General features: G+C 41.8%; 1 protein-coding gene across 13 annotated transcripts in view; it reads right to left on the reverse strand.

Annotated features, from left to right (window-relative positions):
* RBFOX1 (RNA binding fox-1 homolog 1) overlaps nt 1-27379 on the reverse strand; it is a 2033116-nt gene that overhangs the window by 1514071 nt on the left and 491666 nt on the right. For all 13 annotated transcript variants that reach the window (XM_049111427.1, XM_025416573.3, XM_025416572.3 and 10 more), the window contains one exon: nt 21787-21819. In XM_049111427.1, coding sequence (XP_048967384.1) covers nt 21787-21819 — 33 coding nt within the window. The remainder of the gene's footprint in view (nt 1-21786; nt 21820-27379) is intronic.

Here is a 27379-nt window from a genome sequence, read left to right on the forward strand (position 1 = left end):
CTTTCACTAAATCTTGGGCTACATTTTACCACTTCGTATATCTGATAACAAATGGTTGATGTCTCTACTTATCTCTTACTTCTTGCTCCTCATTGGTTTATGAACCCTATCATCATCATTACCATTGACACCATCATATCTCTCACTATAAGCCAGGCATTTTATAAATATTAACTCATTTAACCATTTAAAGTACTATTATCCCCACTGCAGAGATGGAGAGATTAAGGCTTAAAGAGGTGCTGTCATAGGCAGAGATCATTTGGGGAATAAGTAATGAAAAATGGAATTTCAACCCAGATCTGCTCCAATAACAGAGGGAGAATTTTTAATCACTCCTAATCATACTTAATCACCAAGGTCCCACTTGGCTAACAGTCTCACCTCTATCAAGTCTTTGCTCAGACCTCACTTTCTCAAGGAAGCCTAACCAGACAAATCACTAATTCTACACTCCTAATCCCCTGTTCTCTGTTCTACTTTTTCTTTCCTTTTGACATTCCACATATTAACTTTCAACATCCCATGTAATCAATTCTTCTTTTTTTTCTTAAATATCTTATTTATTTGAGAGAGAGAGAGCATGCGTGCAAGCATGAGTAGGGGGAGGCAGAGGGAGAAGAAGACTCCCCACTGAGCAGGGAGCCTGATGTGGGGCTCAATCCCAAAACCCATCATTACCTGAGCCAAAGGCAGACACTTAACCAACTAAGCCACACAGGCACCCCCATTATTCTTCTGATTCATTGTCTGTTTACCATGCTAGAATATAAGCTCCACAGAGACAGAGAACTAGCATGTTCACTAATACATCTAAGAAGAACGCAAAAAATATTTGTTGAATGATTGAATAAATGAATGATGCCATCTTCCCTCTGGATCCATTAGATTCCCAGAGCCTAACACATACTTACCTGGCACAGAGAAGGAGATACCTGAAAACTTGTCATTGGATGAAAGAGTCATGCCTCCTCATCAATCTCAGTGAGGAAGTGGGCTCCAGCCCTGGGCCCATGTGTTTCAGGGATGTTTTGTTGCTAGAATCCCTCGGAGCAGAAGGGAGAGCCCCTGGGCCTCCATTCAAGACTAGAGGAACCATGGCTGGCTGTCAGAATGTCCTAGCACTGTCCTCTGCCTCAGGAGCTGTGTCCCACTGTGGTCCTTCTATGCCTCACTCCTTCTACCTCTATTGCCCTATTGGTCCCCTTTATTAGTCCAGACACTCCCTTTCCTAGGTGTACGACAGGACTGGGTGAGTTCCCTTGTACACCTCATGTTGCCTTTCCCTGCCTGGCCATGGGGTAGGAAGAACCCCTCTGCCATTTTGCCACCTTATACATCCAATTAAGCAATGGGGAAAAGCTGGCTGTTTCCTTGACAGCAAATACCCAAACTGACTAAAACAATTAGTTTGTCTATTTTAAAACTGAATTCCAACGCTTCCATGGCAACCCAAGTTATTAAAAGATGTAAATTAAAGTGTTGTGCAGGAAAGATGGCTTGGCATGGAAGGCGCTTGTTTTAGGGAAAGAACACAAAGAACTCCAAACCAAGGGCATCCCCCTACCTGGTCACACATCACAGTCAGCTGAAGGAAAACAGTCCTGATGGCTCCTTCTCATCCCCTTGGCTTCTGTTACTGCCTCATATTGGAGACACCCCTGGTTTCTCACATGTATGAGAGAGATAAGGAGCCTTGCACTTTCTGAAGCCCCTTGTGCCAAGAGGGAAACCCAGGAACAGAAGGTGAGAGGTCTGACATCAGTATAGTACCTATTATATACCTAATAATAGCTAGAGTTGAGTACTTACTAGGACATGGTGCTCAGGGATTTGCTAGCATGCTCACTGAACTTTCCTATCAGGTAAGATAGAATCTCAGCTCATTCCCATTTTGTAGATTGGAAAATGAAGGCCTAGACAGACGAGGCAACTCAAGGATAACACAAAGACAGTAAGAGATAGAAGTGGGATTAGAACCCACATCTGTCCAATCATTATTTCCCGAATTTGTGCCAGACAAAATGCTGGGTGAATGAATTATTCTACTTTATCTTCTCAGTAATCCCAAATAACAGCATGGTATAGGGTGGTCAGTTCAGGTTCTTGAGATAGACAGATGTGGGTGAACCCCATCCTCTAATATTAGTTTCGGGATCTCAAGGCAAGATCACTAACCCTCAGCACCTCAGTTCACTCAGCTGTAAAATGAGTGCTTTGTGGTGGTGAGGACAAAGTGGGCTAATGCAGGAAGGATGATGTGCCTGGTGTTTAATAAACAACAAGCATCATGAACACTCATTGTGTCATTCTTCTTCTCTATAGAGGTGAAGAAAAGAGGCTTAGAGAAGGAAAGCAGCTTGCTCAAGGACACACAGCTGGGATCTGGGGCCAGCTCTCAACTAGCAGCTCATGTTCTCTCCCTTATGACTACATGAACTACATAGTTTGCTCAAGATCTATAGTTCATAGACTTTTCATGGTAAAACTGGGACACCCAGGCTCTCCAGTTAACATGCCCTTTGTTTCATGTCCCGGGATGCCTTGCAGCTTCTGAAAAGATGGGACAGGAAAAGGAGCAGCTGTATCACACTGGCCACCATTTATGGGGTCTTTGTTTTCTATTGGGTACTCGCTCTGGGCTGTATGCTGGCTTTCTGCTCCCTGGCCACTGTAAAATGGGTTTAGTTCTTTTAAATTCATGTTAGCACTTTAACACAGGCTGCTGCTTCTATCTTTGGCCAACATTTGCTGGTCTCTCAGGATTCAGTTTAAACATAAATTCCTAAGAGGCTTTCCCTAACCCAACTGGCAAGATCCCTCTAGGATCTGCTTCCCCAGCACCTGGCACTGCTCTGTACTATTTCTCAGCTAGTTGTCATTATGTGCCTGCTCCTTTCTGAGGACATGAACAGAATCTGCACTGTTTCCTTAGTGCCCAGAATGGGATCTGGCACTAAGTAGGTACTTAATAGAAATTTTTGTAATGAATGAATGAATGCATTACGGCATTTTTTTTTAATTGAAGAGTGTAGGAATTAATATATTGTTCAAACGAATCTTAAGGAATCCAGGGCCTTGGTTACTACTCCCAGCAAAGAGACATTCACAGCCCAGAGGGGAAGGTGAAAGGAGCCTCCTCTTGGCCAGGAAGCATCCTGAAGTTAGGATTCTGTACCACACTCAGTTTCTAGGCAAAACTCTGTAAGTGTAATCATTATTCATTCATTCAGTTTTCCATTAATTGATTTTTAAATTCAACAAATATTTATTAGGTAAGATGCTGGTAATCATCCTATAATGTGCGGGATGCCCCACCACCACACAACAGAATTATCTGGTCCTAAATGTCTATAATGTCCAGGTTGAGAAATCATGGAATAAAGGAATGATCAGTCATATGAGTGAAAGTAAGGAAGGTAGGAAGGTAGGCAAATTTTACAGATGAGGAAAGAGAGATGCAGAGACTTAAGTTAATTCATCCAAGGTAACAGAGATAATAAGTGGAAGTGTAGGGGTGTAAACCCACGAGTTCTAGTCTGGGACTCAGGAAGCTGAACTGCCACCCCTGATGGAACCCAGTGGTGCTGAGCCAGGCTGTGATGTTGTGGTTTATAATAAGAAATATGTATATTTGGTCTTCATTTGCATTCCTGGCACTGAGCTTCTAAAATGCTTGGAATTTCCTAAATGTGGAGAGCAATCAAGGTGTCTTTTGTTATGTTAATGAGGTGGCTTTTGGAAAGCCCCTAGGTCATCTAAGGGTGGAGGCTGGTTGCTAGTGGAACCAACCACGTGATTATAAGATTGGAACTTGGAATCCTGCCCCAGACCTTCTGGGATGAAAGGGGCTGCAGACTGAATTCAATCACCAGTGGTCAATGATTTAGTCAATCCTGACTATGAAATGAACCTTCCATACAAATCCCAAAAGACAAGGTTTGAGAGCCTCTGGGTTGGTGAACTCATGATGATGTGGGGAGAGGGTTCAGCTCAGAGAAGGCTTGAAAGCTCCACACCTCCTTCCCACGTACTTTCCTCTATGCCTGTCTTCTATCTGGCTGTTCTTTTTTTTTTTTTTTTTTTTAATTTATTTATTTATGATAGTCACACACAGAGAGAGAGAGAGAGAGGCAGAGACACAGGCAGAGGGAGAAGCAGGCTCCATGCACCGGGAGCCCGATGTGGGACTCGATCTCGGGTCTCCAGGATCGCGCCCTGGGCCAAAGGCAGGCGCCAAACTGCTGTGCCACCCAGGGATCCCCTATCTGGCTGTTCTTGAGTTATATCCTTTAACAATAAACAGATGATCTAGGAAGCAAAGTATTTCTCTGAGTTATGTGAACCACTCTAGCAAATTAATTGAACCCATAGGAAGTGTCATTGGAATCTCTGGTCTGTAGCCAGTTGGTCAGAAGCACAGGTGACAATTTGGACTAGGACTGAATCCCTTAGCCCACTGGCTCTAGCACTATCTCCAGGTAGATAGTCAGAATTGAGCAGAACTGTAAAGACACCCAGCTGGTATCAAAGAATTGCTTGGTGTAGAAAAAAAAACCTCATGCATGGGTATTGTTGGAGCAGAACTGTAGGGTCACTCCCTCTGCTGGTAGGCTCCCAGCAGGTACTGTTCATGTGTGTTGGAGCACTTTCCTCAAAAACTATTTAAGTCCCACCACAAGCAACTGACTTGAGAGCCAGAATCATGGTTCAGAGTAGAAGACCCAGGACACATCAGAGCATCTGGTTCCAAGCAGATGCCCAGTAAATGTTTGTCAATCAGTGCATAAGTAAGAAAATCACTTCCTGCCTCCAAACTCCATGAGTAAGTATAATTTATTTCTTTATTTTGGCTTCAAAACAAATTTCTTTGGGAAACATTAGCACAGGGAAAACTCTGACAGGGAACATAGAGAACTCAAATCAAGCCAGGACCTTTAGGGGACATTAACTCCATCTTGATCACTCATCACATTGTGGAGACAGAAGAGCTTCTGAAAAAGCAGGACACCTCTGTGCAACTATCTGTGTATCCCTGACTCCTCCATTCCCTAAGCATAGGTGACAAAGTTCACATTTTTAGCTAACATTTTGTGTGATGCTTTACTTAATTTTGCAAGTTGCTATTTTACTAGCAGCTTCCTTTAGAGGCATCAGATGGCAGATTGAAGGATTTAAGGGGGAAAAAACATGGTGTATTGGAAGTTTTAAAAAAGCCTCCAGGAGTCTAATGTGACATTCTGGGTTAAAACACAGCATCACATTGATGCATATGACCTCTTTTTTAATGACATATGAAATCTCTTTATGGTGGCAGATCACCGAGGTGGTAGAGAGGAACTTGGCAGACGACTCACATCAGCCTGCTAAACTGTGACCACCACTTGTGCCTCAGAAGAAGTAAAGTTTAAGACGTCTGGAAGCTTCTCCATTTGAAAAATGCTCATCCACAAAGGATCCAATGAACATCTTGCCTCAATGGCCAGACTTAAAAACAGTGAGCACATCATTGTATGCAGGCTCTCAAGGCAATGGTTCTAAGTTCCCTCACCTCTGGGCCCAGGTAGGAAACTAGCTTTCCTGATGGAATCCTAGATATTTATGGGAGACGCTAAAGCGACTCCAGGAGCACAGAGCATAGTGAAATGGGAGAAATGCCTTCTCCCTAAGCTGATGCCACATTTTGCCTCCCAGGTACCAAAGTCCCCTCCCAGAGCTCACCTTCCAGACCTCACCCATCATCCACCAAGGTCTTTCATAATAACCATTTGCTTCTCTGACCATTAGTGCTCAAATCTACAGGTTAGGCAACTGAGACACAGAGAGGTTAAGAAATTTGCCTCAGAGTTGGTTTCATTCAGCTCAAAGATGGAACAAGAGAGAGAGAGAGAGAGAGAGAGAGAGCAGGTGATAGTCCAGAGGACTTTTATGGGCTATGCTTGTAAAAGGGGGACATCAGTTCTGCCCACTTCCATTGGTCAGAACTCAGTCACATAGTCCTACTGAACTACAAGGAAGACTGGCAAATGTAGTTTAGCTGTGAGAAAAAGGAAATGGATTTTGGTAAACTTGGAAGTGTCTCTACCACAGGCACTAAGCAAAACTCTGAAAGTTCCCAATTAGTCTGGGAAGACAGATTCAAAAACATCCACTACCATCTTGCAATCATCCATCTCGCTCATCCACAAGGTTACAATGAAAGCTTTTAGTGGACAGTATTCAATGGCAGAGTGGGAGGCAGTAAAAGTGATCTGCAGGGAATCTCTGGAGTCATTTGGGGCGCTACTTAAATGTAAAATTGAAGTACTATTTACTGACAACTTGCTACATACCAGGCACTGTACTTCCTGCCTATAATTGCCTTATCTCATTTAATCCTTACCCGATATTATTAGGTAGTGACAATGATCATCCCCATCTTGCAGATGTGAAGTTGAAATGTTAGGTTACGCAGCAAGTCATGAGAGAACTATAAACCACATCCAAGTTAATCAGATCCCAGAGTTCAAGTGCTTAATGCAATAGCTTTTCGTGTCTATGCTCATTTCTTCCCATCAGTAAGATTATGTGTTGTCCCTCAAGGGAGAAATAGGGTTCCTACTTTCCAGTAGTATTATTTAAACCACAGCATTAGCTCACTTGGAAAGGGAAACATTTTCATAAAATATTCAGAATGTGAAATATGAAAGAAAAGAAATACGTCCATAGGAAAGTCAGTAATCAAAGTGATTTTCTTACCCAGCTCCTTTATGTGACTGGTGTGCTACTCAGGACAAGAAAGGAACAGGGTACATGGCCAAAAATACCATGCTTATCAGAGCTGCCCGACACGCTCTCAGCCTCAAACAAAAAAGGCTTCAGATTCCAGAAGCAGAGGGACTTGCTCAGTCAAATCCCTCACTCACAATTAGTGGAGTCCCACACTGGGAGCATGGGTGCTTGTCACTCCCATCTGGGACTGCATGCTCCTCAGAGGCAGCCTGTCTACCTGTAGAGCGAGATGGAATGCTAACAGACGGGTAGTTGTCAAGTAGCTCTGTTTCATACTTGGAGAATTTGAAGAAAAGAATCATCGGGGACAGAACTGTGCCTTTATTTCATTGGTTTGCTTTCTCTTTTGGGGTATGGGGAGATTTTTTAAAATTTTAATATGTACATAATTTTGTAGACATCTAATACCAGAATGTTTTTAAATCAATGCTGTATTATTGTTTCTGTCCCTCATCTTCTCTCTTCCCTCCATAAAAAAGCACATTGAAGTGAGGCTAGGATTTACGACCCAAGATGTCTGAGAATAGAAGGAATATGGTGCATGGTACCAAACAATATGGGACAGAAGCATCCTTTTCTCTCACCGGCCCTGGAGGCCTAATCATGTGACAGTAAACTGGCCACATGTGGAAGCTGTAAGCAGAAGATCCTCAGACAGGGACTGAATCATTCAAATTAAAAATACAAGCCAAAATAAAGGGGGAAAAGCCAACAGCCATTTTCTTTAAAATAATAATAAGACCACATTTTAAAAGATTCATTTAAACGTATAAACTATTATACATTTTAATCTGTTTTCTATTTGACGATACTTCATTTGCAGATTCTTCATGGCTTTTAAAAATAGACCCAGAGACCAAATCCCCACAGCATGAGATTTTTCACGTTCTCTAATTTGCAGTAATTTATTTGTGTCAAATTCAGCCTACAAGCCACCCTGGAGAATAGCACTGGCACTTGGTGCCCCAGAGAAGGCAAGCTAACGTTTGAGGGCAGGCACCATAGGGGACTGTGAATCGGGTGTGGGTTAGGGACTCCAGATGCATCACCCCAATCCTGTCTCTGGTGTGGATGGATTCTCCCTGTGAGGTAGAGTTTACAGAGCTCTGCTCAATTTCTGTGGTAGAGATAGTTCCAAGTTCACCAAAACCCACCCTCTGTGCAATCCCACCTCATGGGTTTCATAGCTAGACTACATTTGCCAGCATCCTTTGCAGTTCAGTGGGACCATGCGACTGAGTTCTAACCCATGGAAGATGGGCAGAAGTAAATGTAGGACTTTTGTAAGCACACTAAAATTTCCGTGGACTGTCAGCTCCCATCTTTCTTGTTCCATCTCTGAGCTGAATGAAGCCAACTCTCAGGGAAGTTTCCTAACGTCTCTGTTCCTCAACTGCTTGATCTATGAAATGGGGGCAGCATGACCTCCACCTCTGGAATTGTTCTAAGGAGCATTGAATGAAGCAAAAGCAAGACAGTGGAACTCAGTAGCTAACCTCATGGACTTTCGTGGATGGTGAAATCAGAACATCTGGATTTAAGGCTTTCCTTCATAGTTATTAACCTCTCTGCACCTAGTTCCCACTCTGTAAAATAGGAACAACTAATACTCATCTGATAGGAATGTGGAAGGAATAATTTAAGTTAAATGTATATAATAGAACAAAATAAGCCTGGCATCTAGGGAGTGCTATGTACATCTGAGCTGCTACAACTGCTATTATTGTAATTGTGGTTATTTTAGTACATAAAGTGTGCTAAGAAGGTTGCCTGGTGCATAGTAGTATTCATAAATGTTAACTATCATTATTACTTTCCGTAAAATATGTGTAACAATAGAATACCAGAATTAAGTAAAATAATAGGTATGAAGTCTTACCGTAGTGCTAGTATTGAAAAAAAATATAAGCCTTTAATAAACTCTGGTCCTGTTATATGCCACATGTGCTCTGGTGAGAAAGAAGGATCTGTCTGAGTGCCAAATTCAGGCACTGGGCATGATGACATGATAAAAGTGGGAGAGAATAAGTGGATGGATACACCACAAACTTTACCTTTTCTATAATATGACCTTGGGCCATCCTAAGCCAGAGCCAAGGATGAAAAAGGTTTTAAGCTTCTAAGACCTCTACCAGGGTCCTCTAGATAGATCCCAGCGGGTCTATGAATTTGGATCGGGAAAATAAAACTAAATTTCTAGCAGTATCTCACTGTAATCTGGCATTCCCTTTAATTATAAATGTAAGCAACAAATCACAGGAGTAGTACCAGTACCTGTAACTTTGTCACCAACAGAAATAACAGAATTTTTTAGTCACTTTACATTATAATTGTCACAGATATCTCAAAACATCATAATGTTTATTTCTATTTCCAAATTATAGTAATTACTAGGCTTGCTTGTTATTTAATGTGTTGTAAAGAAAACAACAATTTTACTGGATCATATTATTTTAGTAAATGCATTTCAATATAAATGCTTTCCTTAGTGATATTAAGGATTTTATATTATGTGTTTTAAGACTTTAATATGCAAAGAGGCCCATGGTTCTCCCCAGATGCCAAAAGAGAACAGGTCTCTCTGGTTTAGGGTCTTGAGGACCCTCAGTCCCATACACACAAAGAGGCAAGTCCAGGACTTCAGAGACCAGATAACCAAGGTGTCTTCTGGCATTTGTCCTCCTGGGCCCTCTGTCACTGGGTCTACAAATAGGAGTTAATCAAACATTCTTTCCAAATGCTCCACAGGATTATTATAAAAAGTCAAATATGATAAAGAATATGAATCTATAGGCTGAAAGTAATAGGTTCCGCACAAACTTGGGCCAGCAGTCATCTCATGCCTTAGAAACTTAACAGATCCTTATGCTGATTCTTCATAGGTATCTGAGTGATGATCCCAGTTCTTCCTCCTAGGATACTAACACAGGGACAGTCGCCAAAAACTTTGGGAGGCAGAGATCATCAGAGGCTCTGCTCTCAGATTTAGAGTTGAATCCTGGTTGGTCCCTTACTGACTATGTGACAGTAAATGAGTAAGTTTCACCCCTCTAAGCCTCCCCTTCTTCTTCTTCTTGACAATGGAAAGGAGGATAGTGAATCAAGAGAAACTGTAAAATACAAAACAGGTGCCTGGCAGGTAGCCACAGTGTAGGACTCAGTGAAGCACAATGGTTGGGATGACAATAGGGATGATTATCATCATCATTATCACATTGTGGCAGGTATTTAATTCTCATGGAAAATGCGTGTGGTCCTCATATTTCCCAGACCCCTTGCAGTGGGTGCCGTGGGATGAGTTTTAGCAGTAGACTGTGGGTGGAAGTGATGTTTATCATTTCTGTGCTGAGACGATGAAAAACACAAGAGAGACTCCGTGTTCTCTTTAGCTCCCTGCCATATTGATGGCCAAGGTGTGTGTTGACACGATGCAGCCACAGGTAGAAGCAGGTTGTACTGTTTGATCCCTCCATGAAGAGTCACCCAATGTCCATTGCACATTCAGCATGGGTGAAAAAGAAACTGCTATTGGGTAAGCCATTGAAACTTACCCCCATCACTTGTTACCTCAGCCTACTCTAACCTCTCCTGACTGATCTTTACAAAAACCACAGTGCAGTAGACAACATCCCCTATTCATGGAAATGGCTAGATCTGCCATGAGACACACCTAGAATTCAGCACTTTCATCTGAGACAGGAGTATACAATCCATTTGCAAGATTTGAGCAGAATCTATTCTGGAGACGGAATGTAATCCAAGGAAAGATGCTCAGCAGTCACTCTCTCCAGCTTCAACTTACTATCGGAAAACACAGCTGATACAGCACAGCATCTACTCATTGGAACTCAAGAAGCCTTCTTAAGATACTGTGTTTGCAGTCAGCAACCACATTAGTTGAAACCACACTACCATGCTGTTTCTAGACAGGATTCTCCCTCCTTCTCTCCAAAGGTATGAGTAGCTCTGAGCATTACAAAGGGTTCTCAGTGACTATGAGACTTTGTGACTATGTGACTAGCCAGTCTATAAGAAGGAGGGGGCCATTGGACCAGAATTCCCACCTATGCTGCTGCTGAGGACAGTAACAGGGCAAAGTATAAAACGTAATTAACACATTTCAAATCAACATGTAAAACGTGTCAGCTGTTTGACTATTAATTAATATTTTTGCAAACTAATTACATTAGAATGACAAGGCCAGAAAGACACTAAAAGAGTTTACTAATTTTGTTCCACTCCTCTTATTTAAATGGCTGCATGGATTACCACTTTATTCAATTTTTATTTTTTTTAATTTACCAGAAACGATCTAAACACCACACTATTTCACAGCTATCATCATTTATTCATAGCTCAATAGAGGAAGCCGGAATAGCAATAACTCTTCCCCACCCCCCAATTGTCATTCTGGTGAGATAAGTGGGATATCAGCCCCAAGTCAAGCTACATTAGTGCCAAGAATCAGGCACAGTCACGAAGTTTCTCCAAAGTGTGTGAGCATCATTTGTCATGAGAGGTTTGTGCTGAGCAATGCAGACTTTAACCCAAGGGGGTTTTCAAGCCTGTTTCCCCCATCTTAGCTCGGCTGCTGGTTCAGAAGGCAAATTGCCTAGAAGCAAATACTAATTCTGCCTACTAGCCATATGGCCTTGGATGGATCCTATCAACTCTTCTGAGACTTGGTTTTCTCACCCATTGAATGAAGGTAATATTAATACTCATTTACCTAAGTTTCTTGGAAGGCACAAAGAAGGTAATCCATGTAAAATGCTTTGCACTATATCCAACATACTATGGGCACTCAACACATGCTCTCATGACCACCACCATCATCATCACCATCATGAGGAGTCACTTTTTTTTTTGAGGAGTCATTTTCAATGCCCCATTACATGCCAATCCAAATGTCCAATTGATATTCCAATTCTTCTCTTCTCTCTCATCCTTGACCCACCTACATAGTCAACCCAAAGCAGTCTCTTTGCTGCTTGTCGGACTTATTCCAGATTATTGAAATATGCCATGGACTATGGTATCCAGTATATGGTCTTCAAGACCTTTTACTGATTTTAGCCTTAAGGCACATAGGTGAGCATGAAAGGAAGCCTCATGCCCTCTGGAAGTCTCTTGCGATTCCCAGGAGACTTGATCATCCCCTCTAAACATTCACTCTCTCCCTGGAGTCCTGCTCTACTTTAGAAATTTGCTAAAAACATCTGTTCACCATTCCACATATTTTACTATGTGATAGGCTCCTTGAGAGCTGGAAACTATCTTACTCATTTTAAGTGGCCAGGGTCCAAAGGAATAACTACAGAATAGTAGATGCTCTTTAAGGTTGTTGAGTCAATGTATAGATCCTAAAGAGGTACATTTGCTAATGCACATGTAGTCTGCTCAGTTCCATATACCCTGAGCCCCACCCTGGATAGAAGCATGGCCCTTCCTCCTTGCCCCTTGCTAGAAGGAGCATTTCCCTGATTTCCTCAGGGGAGAATCCCACAGTTGCCTACTTGGACCTCTTCCTTCTTCACTGATCTTTTATTAACCTTTGCCCTTGGCCTTGGCTTCAACCAAGTTCAACCAGTTGAACTCCCCATCTCCTGGAGTGCTTCTGAACATTCTATCACTGCCTTTCAGCTGCCATTTCCAAATCTTCTCCCATGTCCCCTGCAGAAGCCCTCCCATGGTGGGTGAGTCCATTTCTCCTTCACCACTGATAAAACGCACTGAGCCCTTGGAGTTATGCAACATTACAGACTATGACAGGCTGGAGCTTCCACTGTTCAGTCCAATTTGGTGGATTGCATCTGAGAGGGAGAGTGAAATGTGAGCCTGGAGCACATCTTTTGATCTTAAACAGTCAGAAGGCTGGAATGTATAACGCTATGGAAATAAATGGTGTCAAAACTGTAGGAAATAATTCATGGTGTGGGAATGGGTTTTGTGATCACAGAGCACTCACAAAATCTTAAAACAGAGAGTCAACTAGATTGGTTGAGCTGTGGCTGGGGAAGCTTGGAGGAAGAGAAACTTCAGGAGAGGCTAGATTTTTCTCTCAAGGGTTGAAAGACCCAGCCTTTGCCCCTGGGAGATGTGAGGGGACTCCTGGTTTCCCTTCCTCATCATCTCAGCTGGCTTTGGGAGTCTAACAGTCATGGATGTGATTCCTGATCCCCCTCCTGCCGCCTATGTTACTCATTTAATTAATCACCTTGAGTCTCAGTTTGCTCATCTGTAAAATAGGAAAAATAACCCTACTTAGCTCACAGGGTTCTTATAGGGGTTAAATTAATGAGAAGATATATAAATGGTATATAAAATGACTTGTAGAATGTCTAGCATAGTCAGATGCTAACTAAAAGTTAGGGTTTTTTTTCCCCCTTTGGTTACATTTTTTATTAACCCTATTGCAAAGTACAAATGCTTTTCTTTTCTGATAGAAGCAATGAAAAGATAATCTTTTTTATAGTTGCTCACTTTTTCCAGGGAACATGGAGTAACTAAGGTGTTTTTGGAAGGCTGTGGGACTGATGCTTCCATTTGGTTTAGAGGCTACAAAATGGTTTCTAGTTGGTTTCTCTGCCATTTCCTGTTGTGGCTTAGAATGAATTCCCAATGATACTAATAAAAACAACTACTACAATGACTGGCATATATTATGAGCTATTTATGCACAAAGTAATATGCTAATTGTCTCCCATACCTTACATCATGCCTTTTCACCTTCACAAAAAGCTATAAGGTTCATTCTTTAATTAACTTCATTCTATGGAGGAGACAAATGAGACACGCAAAGGTTAAGTAATTTCACTGAGCTTCACTGCTATCAGGAACTAGAGATAAGAAATAACGGACCTGGGGTTTGAACTCCGTACCCCATCCTCACAGTAGTAATGTTCACAGTAGAAGGAAACCCAGAGTTGTAGTCGGACAGATTGATTCAAACATTAGCCTTGCTATTTAATTCTTGGATAGTTTTGGTGAGCCTATACCACCTCTCAGAGGGTTGGTTTCCTTCTCTGTAGAATGTGGATAGTGATATGCATTTTAAAGATTGTCATGAAGATAACACAGTGCTAGGCACCCAGTACGCACATGGTGAATGACAGCCACAGTGTTCAGTACAGCTAGCAGACTCTGGCTCATCTTCCTGCTCTGGTGCTTACACATATTGGTTTGCTAGATGGATTTCCCTGATCAATCAGCCTCTTACCAGTGCATTCCCTCCTGTTTATTTTCCTCTTTTTTTAAAAATTTATTTATTTATGATAGTCACAGAGAGAGAGAGAGAGAGAGAGAGGCAGAGACACAGGCAGAGGGAGAAGCAGGCTCCATGCACCGGGAGCCCAATGTGGGATTCGATCCCGGGTCTCCAGGATCACACCCTGGGCCAAAGGCAGGCGCCAAACCGCTGTGTCACCCAGGGATCCCTTAAAGTTTTTTTTTTTTTTTAATTTATTTATTTATGATAGTCACAGAGAGAGAGAGGCAGAGACACAGGCAGAGAGAGACTCTTTTTTTTTTTTTTTAAAGATTACTTATTTATTTATTCATAGAGACACACAGAGAGAGAGGGAGAGAGGCAGAGACACAGGCAGAGGGAGAAGCAGGCACCATGCAGGGAGCCTGATGTGGGGTCTCCAGGATCACGCCCTAGGCTGCAGGCAGCGCTAAACCGCTGCGCCACCGGGGCTGCCCTATTTTCCTCTTTAACCCCCAGTTCTACCCTGCTCCCCTTATGGTCAGCACATAAATTTCCCTCTGCTATTCACTGGGAAAATGAAGGCGGCCAAGCATAACCTTTTTCAATTTCTCTTCCTTCTCCTTCAAATTTATCCATACTTACTCTCCATCCTTTGTTTCTCAATGTCAGAGGAAAAATGCCCTTTCTCAGTCCATTTAATGCCATAATACTCTGGCACAGGTGCTGAGCCCTGATGATTCAATGGTGAGCCAAGCATGTTCTCTCAGTGGCTGAACCCTACCTGTGCTCTGATCCCATCATCATATACTCTGAGGCCTGTCCAGGCCTAAGACATACCTAAGCTTCTCTCATCTTCAAAGTTCCTTCAAGTCAGAGACCATTATTCACTTGGCTCAACCATTTGGCCCTTGAAGGGCTGGTCTATATCGTACTTATGGGTCTTCTCTTTCCATTTACTCCACAAGCTACCAAATCTAACTTTTGCTTCCACCACCTACATTGGGAAAGATTTTGTTGAAAACATTAATGATTGTATACTTGCCACATCCAGTGAGCCATCAACCCAGCGCACACTCTCCTTGACCACAGTGAATCATTTAGTACCTTACTTCTCTTTGTTTTAATATATATTTTATTTAAATTCAATTTGCCAACATATAGTATAACACCCAGTGCTCATCTCATCATGTGCCCTTCTTAAGCCCATCACCCAGTTACCCCATTCCCACACCCTCCTCCCTTTCTGCAACCCTTTGTTTGTTTCCCAGAGTTAGGAGTCTCTCTTGGTTTGTCTTCCTCTCTAATTTTTCCCCAGTTTCCCTCTTTTCCCTTATCATCCTTTTCACTATTTCTTATATTCCACATATGAATGAAACCATATGATGATTGTCCTTCTCTGATTGACTTATTTCACTCAGCATAATATCCTCCAGGTCAAAGTAAACAGTAGGTATTCATCCTTTCTGATGGCTAAGCAATCTTCCATTGTGTATATATACCACATCTTCTTCATCCATTCATCTGTCAAAGGACATCACCCTCACCTCTTTCTCATAATCTCTTCCTCTTTGCCTTGCATGAAGATACTTCATCTTGGTTTCTCCATGTTCACTACAATCACTTCACTCTCCTTTACTGCTCCCACACCCTCTTTTAATGCTTATTGAACACACAAACTCTTTCCCATCTGTACCTTTGCTCATGTTCTTTACTTTTTTCACTGGATGATGACCTAACTTACTTTTCAAGGCTCTAGTCTTTATAATCCTCCCTTGGGAAGGCTCTAGTCTTTGTAATCCTCCCTTGGGAAGCCTCCACGGGTACCCCATTCCTATCTAGGCTCATTTACAGTCAAACTCAAACTCAAAACTTCCCAAATATGGAGTACAGCTTATGGAGAAAACTTTACTATTATAAATATCCTGGTGCTCACAAAACAATGGCTACCATAGCATTTATAATATAAGCCCCCAACCCCACACTGGAACATATGTTCTTTGTAGGTCTGATTTCACATCAACATTCTATAAGTATCCCAGAGCCTAGAGCTGTGCCTAAGATATACAGCTGTCACTTAACTATCCATCAAATTAAAAACATGCCAGCCATGTCTCCAACTGAGAATTCTGGGCTCCTGGATTAAGGCCAGGTGCTTTATAAGGTTCCGTAAACTATTCTTTTAAGTTGGTTCCAATGACAAAGAAGACTATCAAAGTGATTGGGTGAAATCAGACAAGGCCAAGAGTGTTCATTGGAAAGTGTTGCTAATCCTCAAGTAGATCTTGTCCTTGGTAGAGAAAAGGGATCATTAACTTCAATGTGAATTAAGCCATGTAACTAAACTCCAGCCTGGCTAGAGTCTAGGTCAGCCATGGTGCAAAATCTTCACAGCAAGCTTTCAAAGCTACAGGTTTTATTAGAAATAAACTTCTGGGCAGCCCAGGTGGCTCAGTGGTTTAGCACTGCCTTCAGCCCAGGGTGTGATCCTGAAGACCCGGGATCAAGTCCCGTGTCCGGCTCCCTGCATGAAGCCTGTTTCTCCCTCTGCCTGCATCTGTGCCCCTCTCTCTGTGTGTCTCTCATGAATAAATAAATAAAATATTTTAAAAAGAGAAAGAAAGAAACTTCTGATGAGTTTATTTATACACGGTTATGCTTTACTCAATAGATAAAAAACAGGGGATGCGTGAAGAAACAAAATAATAATTATTGAATGTCTGTTTTATGCCAGGTATGAGCTTAGGCACTGTATATAGATTATCAAGTTCTAAAACTCAGACCAACCTTTTGGGTGATTTCATTATCCCCATTTTACTGAAGAGAGACTTATTTGGCAGGTAAGTGACTTCCCCATTGGCATCTGACTTGTAAGATGTGGACTCATGATTCATATGTCATCTATTAGACTCCAAAGCTCATATTCTTTCCACTGTAACCCTCTTCATGCAACAGCTCAACTTTTCCTTATAAAATATTCTGGCTTCTCAGAAGACTTGAAATGGCCAGGATTGGTCTTTTGCCCATAGCCTAAGAAACTCAGTTCCTTTTCAAAAGCACCGGTTTCTCTCCACATGGGTCAGAGTGCTTACAGGGCTGTGAAGCCCTGAGACTCAGAGTTGAGACAGGGAAAATAAATGGTTCCTTGGCCCAGAATAAAGTTTCCTTCTGGAATGAAAAAGGGATTAGTGGGAGGGAGATTCCACCTACATTTCCTGAAGGCCCCTGGGCTTTACCACCTGCACTGTTTGCCATTGCAATTATTTGGGATGGCAAAACTATAATATCAATCAATCTCAGTCCGATTCCTTTGCCATGAAATAGGAGCAGGCCAATTTATCAAAATTGAGGCCCTCCACTGGGTTTATATTGCCATTAAACTATCAACAGGAAATCATTAAGGTGAGGCAAGAAACCAACTGCTAACTGAAAAGAAATGATTTTTTTTTCAAACATCGTCGCCTGCAACCTCCTTTGTTTGGCTGTCAGCATAACCAACTGTGGGGCTGGGTCTCAGATCTTTGTGTTAATGTGCAGTTGGTGGTGAAGAGAACTCAGATGTAGGCATTTGCAATCCAATGGCTATGCCCAGGTTACTTGGTTCTCTCTCAGCAGGGCAAGCTGCGTGACGATAAATAGGGGGGAAATGTGTATGCATTTGTGCGATAAAACAAGCTTAATGATTCTGAAGGGGAAGGAATCCACGAGACATACAGTAGCAACTTAGGAACAAAATGGAACCATGCAGGGCCAATTAATGTGCAAATATGTGTGTGCTGAACTTGCATTCCATTCATCATGTGGACATGGAAATTGGGCCATTTATCTGTTATATTATGTATGTGACATCTTAGTTTGGTTCTTACAGGCTGCTCGGAGACAAAGGGCCATGTGCTTTGCGGCTAGCAGAGGGAATTTAAGATAAATTCTTCAGCTGTCATAAACATTGCTGGGCAGAATTTGGTCACAAGATAAAGCTCTTTCCTCTGCAGGGTTTTAACATTTCTCAATAGTCCATGTGCCATCTTATTAAAACTGTGTGTGGTGCGGGGAGGGGTGGCATATGCCATGAAAAATTATTGGCACAAACAGCTTGCTGTCATGTTTTCAAAGTCCAGATTTAGCAAACGTTATTCACATATTCACTGTCAATCTGGAGAGAGAAAGGGAACTGGCAAAGCCATTCATTCTCACTGATTCTGTGGGTCTGTAATTCTTCTTGTCCTCCCTGTAACCAATGACTCCTCCACAGGTGGGGTTTGTTCTTCTGAAATTACAACCGTTTGTCTGTACTTAGGAAAAAAGAAAGTCATTTGAGAAGGAAAAGGACCTCACAGAAGCACTTTCCCAGAGCCACTATTATTTACCTAACAGAACATGCCATGAATATGGATCATGCATTAAATAACGGTGATCGCTTGCTTTGATGAATTGCCATTAGAAATTCAATTAATAAAAGGTTACCTCCCTGCAGTAGTGCAAAAAATATGATCTGGCTGCAGCAATTACAATTTAGCCTTAGAAACAACGGTTAGGAGAAGGAAAAAGTTTTTTTTGTTTTCTTTTTTTTAAAAAAAACCTGTTCCATCTGGGAAACAGGAGTCCAGAGTAAAAATGAAGGAAGGAGGGAATGGATGAGTGAGTGAATTTAGGTTATTTTTGATCTACAGTGTTGTCTGTGTGTCGATGGTTCTTATACTTTCATCCCATTCCCACACCTGATTATTATCCTTTTTCCACTATCCTATTTTATTTTATTTTTTAAAAGGATTTTATTTATTTATTCATGAGACACAGAGAGAGAGGCAGGCAGAGACATAGGCAGAGAGAGAAGCAGGCTCCATGCAGGGAGCCCGATGTGGGACTCGATCCCTGGACCATGGGATCGTGCCCTGAGTCGAAGGCAGATGCTCAACCGCTGAGCCACCCAGGTGTCCCCCCTATCCTATTTTATATATATATAATTATATATATATAATTTTTTAAAAATATTTTATTTATTTACTTATGAGAGACAGAGAGAGGGTGGAGGGCAGAGACACAGGCAGGGTTTGGAAAAGCAGGCTCCATGCAGAGAGCCTGATACAGGACTCGATCCTGGGACTTCAGGATCACGCCCTGGGCAGAAGGCAGGCGCTAAACTGCTGAGCCACCCAGGGATCCCCCTATTTTATATTTTTAACATTTATGCTTTCTTTCCTTTCCTTCCCCCTCCCACTCCTCCTACTGATATGCAAATTGTGTACTAAGAAATGCCTATATCCTAAGTAAGGCACTCCATAAATGTTACATGTGCTGGTTACCTGTATGACCATATCCAGGTCATGGTGTTGAGTATCTCTATCTCTAGTAAGTTCTCTTGTGCCCCCCTCCTAATCAGCATCTCCCAGAGGTAACCACTATTGTTTCTGTTATCACCAGAAATGAGTGTTAGTTTTAAATGCATGCTAATAAAATCAGAGTACATTCTTTTATTCTGTTTTTTTGTTTTTTTGTTTTTGTTTTTGTTTTTTTTTACTCACCATTATGTTTCTGAGATTCATACAGGCTGTTTCATATATGTATACATAATTCTTTTGGATTGTTGTCTTGTATTCATTGCACAGATATACCACAGTTTATTTATCTATAATGCTATTCATGGACATTTGGTTTGGCTATGATAAAATTTCTATGAAAAGTCCTGTGTACGTTTTCTGGTGGACACAAGCACTATTTTCTCTTGGGCACACAAGCAGGAGAGGAATTACTAGATCATTATACATTTTACCAACATTTACAGTATTCCAATTCTCTAAAATTCCATTTTTAAACCTGGAAATGACAGTAATAATATCCTCCCATATGTGATTTCTGTGAAATTGAAAAGGGGCAACATATGTAAAGGTGTTTTTATTGTTGTTTGTTTTAAATTGCCAAATGTGACACAAATGTGAGACTTTCTGGGGGAAAAGATGGAAGATCACAGGAAACGGGCAGCTGTCCGTGGTGCTGACCCCAGAGGCCTGAGATACATTTGGGTATAATCTAGAAAGAAGGACTAGCCCTTATTGAGTATAAGTATTAACATTTATTAACACCCACTATGCACCAAGTTTATGTGTGTTATGGACTTTTATGTTTGTGTCCTTCCAAAATTCATAGGTTAAAATCTTAACCTCCAATGTAATGGTATTAGGTGGGGCCTTTGTAAGTGATCAGATCATGAGGATGAAGCTCTTACAAATGGGATTTATGCCCTTATAAGAAAAGACAGAAGAGCTTGCTTCCTCTCTCTGTTCTCTTGCCATACAAGGACCCAACAAGAAGATGGCTACCTTGCAAACCAGAAAGAGAGCTCTCACCAGACATTAGATCTGTCAGAGCCTTGACCTTGGAATTCCCAACCTTTCTAACTGTGAGAAATAAGTTTCTGTTGTTTAGACCACCCAGTCTATGTGATCTTGTTACAGCAGCCTGATGGCAGTTAAGAGTCAATACTTTGTACCCCACTTTGAATGTTGGCTCTATCATTCACCAGTTGAATGGCTCTAGGCAAGTTCTTAAATCTTTCTGAAGCTCAGTTTATCCTTCTGAAAACAGGATTATAATAGTGTGCACATCACAACATTTCTGTAAGGATTTTATAAGATGATACATGTAAAGCCTTACAAACAAATGGTATATTCATGCTGAATACATGAAAACTGGTATTCTAGTTACAGCAGGCTAGAAGAGTGAATACTGATACTGCCATTTTAATATGCTGAACAACCTCATGTGATGTGTATTCTCATTCTGAAAATGAGGAAATTAAGTTTGGGAAGATAAATGACTAGCTCAAGTCATTGGCCACAAGACCATGGAAAGCAGATGACACTAGTGGCTCCTTACATCCACCCCATCCTTCTGCTTTCCACTTCTTTCCCCCCTCGTTGAACTGCTCCCCAAATACCTGCCTCACTAGGCATTCAAAGTAACATTTTCACCACTAATGAATTATAGTTCTTGGAAAACGTTTGCATTACAAGCTATCGTATCAAAGGAGACAGACATTCAACTAGTGTTTCCACTCTTTGACAATGGTCTCCCCTTTCATTTTGTGGAGCCCTGCAAGAATCTGCCTCCACACTCATGTGATAGATCCAAAGGAAGTGTAATTATCTTCATCCTCACTGGGCACATGAGGAGAGAGAATCTAAGCAGTTACAGTGATGCACAAGGTCATGCAGACCCCAGGCTCCTGAGGCCACGGTTGATGCTCCTTGTTCTATCCACACAGTAACTTGGGATTGGGAGTGCAACTGCCCCATGGCACTGGATATATTTTGGAGATATTCATTAAAGAGCATCACATACAATTCCCAGCGATGGTCACCTTGCTAATGACCTCTGACCAATGTCTTTTTTATCCTTTACCAGCCTCAGCCACAGTTCTCTTCATGCCCCCAGAGGACAAGGAAGGTGAGGAAGAGGAGGGAAGAAATGGAAGAACAGCATAAAGACAGATGGAGGTCTCACTGCCAAAGGGTTTATCTTAGTGGAACTGGAATCATAATGTATACAGACAGACCCTGAAGTCACCAAGACAGAAGCAAGCAAACAGGATATCTGGCTTTGAAACCACCAACCATCTTTACCAGGCTACTCAGTGCACACCTGGAGAGCCCCAAACAGCACCATGGAAACCAGCCTACTGACTACAGCCTATCCAAATCACCAGGAGACTACACAGAGAATAACACAGCTAGGATACCCATTTCACTGCATTACAGAAGGAAACCACGTCAAAATGTCCTCCAAAGAGACAGTAAAACCATATTTCCTACCTCAGCTTTGCTGGCAGCCAGGCTTGTCAAAACCTGAAAGTTAAAGAAAAAAAGACATTAGTATTGATTCAACAAGAAGGTAATTGGATTAATTGTCTTTTTAAAGGAACTGGCATCAATAATTTGTTATGACCCAAGGGGACAATGAGTGCAATACACACACAGAGACACACACAGGGACACACACGCACAGAGGTACTTTTTCTTCTACCAAGCACAGCAACAAGATTTGTTTTTTCCAGTCCTGTGTATAAGGTGAGGAAGATAATTAATATTTTCAACACATTATAACCATCTTGCCAGGAAAAAAAAGGAGGAGGGCTGTGTGCAATGCCCGTGCACTGATAATGATTAAATGAACACTGAAAAAGCAAAGGCATTGAAGACACTTTTGAGGGTTTTTTTTTTTTCTTAAAGTTTCAAGTCAGTATAAGGGAAAGGTAAAACTACAAACTATAGCAACTGCAGCTTTCTGTTTTTAAAATGCCTCAAAATATTGTTAAATGAAACATTGTGCCAGGCACTGTGCCAACTTTACACTTACTGTCTCATTTAATCCCCAAAACAACTCTGATTATTCCCACTTCATAAAGAACATGGGGTTTCCAAGCCCAGAACATCACTAAGTAGGGAAATCAATTAAAACCCAAGATAACATCATATACACTTTCAGGCTCCTACCCACAGCCCATTTTCTATCTCTGGGCTCACAGCTAGTTTGCAGCAACACGACTAAACGCACGAAGAAGGTCAGAATCATCAGTAAATACAGGACCCATTATGGTGCCTCCCTCAGGAAAATGGCAAATAGATTGAAATAAGCCAGCATGCCAAGTTATACTTGTTCCTTCTGTGACAAAAACCAAGATTAAAAGACAAGCTGTGGGGATCTGGCATTGTTGTTCCTACATGAAAACCATAGCTGGTAGTGCCTGGACCTACAACGCTACTCCTGCCTTCACAATAAAGCATGCCATCAGAGGACTGAAGGAGTTGAAAGTCCAGGAGAAGCTCCACCATTTAAAACATTGCTAGCTGGGCAGCCCAGGTAGCTCAGCAGTTTAGCACCGCCTTCAACCCAGGGCCTGATCCTGGAGACTTGGGATCAAGTCCCGCATTGGGCTCCCCACATGGACCCTGCTTCTCCCTCTGCCTGTGTCTCTGCCTCCTCCCACCACCCCCACCGCCCCCCCCCGTGTGCCTCTTATGAATAAATAAATAAAATCTAAAAAAAACCATTGCTAGTCTATCATAAATGGGTTAATTTATGTAACAACAACAAGGATTTGATTTAGACACCATCCACCATTGTTCCTATGTGTTTAAATATGCATAAGGGCAGGTAAGAATTTCTTTCTGATATGATAACTTTCTGTCTTGCAACTCTATCTTATATCCAAGGTTGATTTGGCCAACCTCAGTCATATTTTCCTACCAGACTGCTGTGGTCTGAATTGTATCACCTTAAAATTCATAAAGTTGTAATCCCCATGTGATGGTATTTGGGGATGGGGCCTTTTCGAGATAATTCGGTTTAGATGATGTAATGAGTGTTGGCTCCTCACAATGGGGTTAGTGTCTTTATCAGAAGAAACATCAGAGACATCTTTTTCTAGCTTCCCTTTGCTTCCTCTTTCTCTCTCTGTCTCTCTGTCTCTCTGTCTCTCTCTCTCTCACCTGTATGCATCAAGGAAAGGCTACATGAGGACAGAACACAAATGAAGCCATCTGTAACCCAAGGAGACAGGCTTCAACAGACACTAACTCTGCTGGCACCTTGACCTTAGACTTCCAGTCTCCAGAACTATGAGAAATAAATTTCTGTTGTTTAATATACCCAGGCTATGATATTTTGTTATGGCAGCCCATACTTGAAAATGATACAGATCAAGACTAGCTCACGGTTGTGACTCCAACAAAGTGCTTAGGAATCTATGTCTTCCTGAATTAGCTGACCAGTCCCTGTAGTTCATACTGACCCAGCTCTCAGAAGCACCTCTCCCACACTTAGCTCATCGCATCAGACCAGTCTTCATGTAAGGGTTAGCCCCGGAAGTAACTCAGACAGAGCCTGCTGCCTACTGGGCAGCTTCACGCATCATTAGCCTCCTAAACAGGAGGCCAGCCTTCAAACTGACCTCAACCAAGAGAGTCCATTAGCTGTGGTCTGAGGCTTGCCAAACCTTGAATCCAGGGGCTAGCCCTGGAGAGACACTTCAAGGTGTGATGAATATCAGAGCCCGGAGCCTCCTTGCTCTTGCTCTGTGCTCGGGAGCCCTATCAGAGCTGAGCCTGGGAGAAGAGCTGATTCCCAAGCAATCCACGACAGATGCCCTGGCTACACAATCCCACGTGTGTGTGTGTGTGTGTGTGTGTGTGTGTGTGTGTGTACTTGTACACACACACATCTCCCTGCTGAAAACCAATGGGAATGTAAAAGGGTAGCATGATATGCAGTAGGTCTTAAGCTGTATCCCTCTCCCTGCTTCACAGAGCACATGGGCAACACAGTTCTCAGCTAACTTGGATTTTCTCTACTTCATAATTTTAGTGTGTGTCTCCTAACTCTGTGTATGTCTCCTAACTTCTAAATTTTGAGTCTCATAAATAAATAAATAAATAAATAAATAAATAAATAAATAAATAAATAGATTTTGTGTCTCCTAACTGTGTGTAAACCCAATTCTTACATCTACCTTAGATAAATATATAGCTATTCATTGCAGCATTGTTCATGATAACAATACATTTCTAAAAAATTTAAATACCCACAAATAAAAGAATGGCTAAAATACTGAGTTTGAACACACAAATGACCACAGGGGCCAGGGAAGTAATGAAAATGCATAATGTGGGCTGCCTGTAAGATAATAGGGAATGGAGAGGCCTGTGTGGAAATTAGAGATTGCCTACTCTACCTAAAGCTATTTGCATTTAATTTGAAACAGTTAGATATGGCTTTGGACAAACAAAATACATATGTAGTCTGGATGTGCCTGTTGGACTCCAAATTTATGGTCCTCTAAGCCAAATCAATTATGTTACATCCATATTATAAAATATTATGCACAGTTAGAATATTATGTTTTTCATAGTGTTCTGACATGAAAAACTATATAGCACATACGATAAATGAAAAAAGAAAAAAAAAAACAACCTAAAGGTGTGTATGCATTATACATTCCTCCCTTCCCTGTATCCATGTAGATGTATGTCTGAAAACTGTCCAGGAGGATATTCATCAAGTTAACAAAAGGTCTACCTCTAAGGAGGAAACTGGAACTTGAGGGAGAATTGATGGGTGAAAAAAGTTGTGGGGACTTTCTCTTTTTCTGAATTGTTTGAAATTTTTTTCATTGAAAATATATCCATGTATTATTTGTCAAACTAAACATAAATTTAAAATAGGATAAAAGTTATGCTTTATAGTGCTTCAACATTAAATAAAAGACTTAGGAGAAATGCTGGTTTTTTTGTTTTTGTATTTTGTTTTCCTCACTGAAGAGTGAACTAAACATAACTCTCTCACCCATTCATATGATAGAGTAAAAGCTGGGTCATATAGTCATGATAGAGAGTGGTGGGGCCTATGGCCAACTGGAGATAAAACATGCTTAGGATTTATAATTCCACATATTAGATAAACATAGGAAAAGCAAATGGTGAAAGTTACTGGAACCCTCTATATACTTCATCGGGGGTTGATTGTATAGTCTTAAGTTAGATTCACTTCTAACACACATAGGTCAGGGCTTATTCAGGAATGTGACACTACAGACCTCAGGGGCCCATCTGTGACTTGCTGTGGTATGTCGGGCACCTAGAACAGAATTCAGAGGCCAGCTGCATGAGTGAGGGTTCTATATGGGCTGCAGGTGCTAGGCTAAGGCATTTGGCTTTTATCTTGTCAGCAGCAGCCATCAGAGGGTTTCCAGCAGGGGCCGATATGATTAGAGCCATGTTTGAGGTGAGCCATTCTGTGCACCAGCATAGGGCACAGAAGGGATGCCGAAACTCCCAGCAGGACACTCCTAAAAGCTTTGTTCCAGCCATTTTCCATCCCTTTAATCATTTCCTTCCTCTTCTTCCCTTTCTTTATATGTGTTTGAAATTGCAAAGGCCGACATTAAGGGTTTCTTCCTCCCTTGTGCTAGGAACTTGACATACATGATTACCTTGACATCCCAACCTCAACTCTAGGAGCTGGCTGTCCTGCCACAATGACAGATAGGGAGGTGGAGGCTGGAATGCTAAGTTCCTTTCCACACCATAGAGTGTCAGAATCAGGGTTTGAACACAGATCAGACTTTAAAACTGCCTTCAAAACCTGTGTGGGGATTATGCCCACACAATGGAGATATGGATTCCCTCCTGGGACCCCCCACAGGTTAATAAATACCAGGACATAGTTAATTGACGTAGGGAAGATCACTGCTCCATCACACTCATTGAATCTCCTAAGCACTTGAGTCTGAGATGCCAAAAAACCATCTGGGGCTCTGTTGCTCCCAACTATTCAATCTTTTGTGCTGAACGTTTTAGGGTACTGCTCTATTACTTTTATAAGGGAAGTGGTAGACAGGCCTTTTTTGGTAGTATGGGATAGAAACAACTCAAAACAGTCTAAGGACACAAAAGAACTTATTAGCTCATTTTACTGACAGAGCTCACTCTAAGTGGATCTAGATAAGTATTAAAGACGCTAAATTACTTCTCTGGTAGAGCAGTCAACTGAATCTAGGTCTCTGTGATTCTAGATACCTTCATGGGGCACAAGTAGATTTTGGGGAGCCTGTGGGTGCAGGCTTTCTATATTTGTCAGGAACACTGAAGTTGCAGCAACAGATAAAACTAAATGTCTAACAGCTTGACACAACGGGTATTTGTTTCTTGCTCGCATAACAGTCCTAAGTGGAAGAACACATTAGAGGCCAGCTCTCCTCCACACAATCATTCAGGGATCCAGGCTGAAAGAGGCTCTGCCATCTTTATTGTGGCTTCCAAGGTCACCATGGTCATCTCCATACCAGCCAGCCAGCAGGAGGAGAACACAATGAGGAACACAATGGTTGTCTTTACGAACCAGACCCAGAAAAATGTCATGCATTTCAGCTCACATTCTACTGGCCAGAGCTCAGTCATGTGGTCACATGTGGTCAAGCTATATATCAAAGAGGAGAAGATGGTTTTAGAGAGTAGAGCTAGCAGGCCTGGCCACACCCCTTCCCTGCAGCACTGCCTTGTCCAAGACCCTCTGCATGATTCCCTGATAGAAAATCCACGTCCATCCAACCTCTTCCAAATTCTAGTGATTAATTCCGTCAGTCTCTTGGTGCCGAGGTCCCCTCACTTTGCGACTAATCTCTTGGGTACACAAGCCAGGTGGCTCAAACCCAGCTCTTCTGTGGTATCCTCTTGACACTGAGGAAACTCACTGGTCAGTTTGCAAGAGCAAAGCTGAGACTAAAGCTGTTCCCTTATTTTATACCCACTCTGTTTTCTCTTCTGCTTGAATAAGCAGAAAGGAACCATCAGCAAAGAAGCTGCATGAGCAGACTGAGTCCTCTTACTATTGGCTCCCCAAGTATCTATA

The sequence above is a fragment of the Canis lupus genome, chromosome 6, assembly GCF_003254725.2.
Source record: "Canis lupus dingo isolate Sandy chromosome 6, ASM325472v2, whole genome shotgun sequence".
In the NCBI taxonomy this organism is placed as follows: domain Eukaryota; kingdom Metazoa; phylum Chordata; class Mammalia; order Carnivora; family Canidae; genus Canis; species Canis lupus.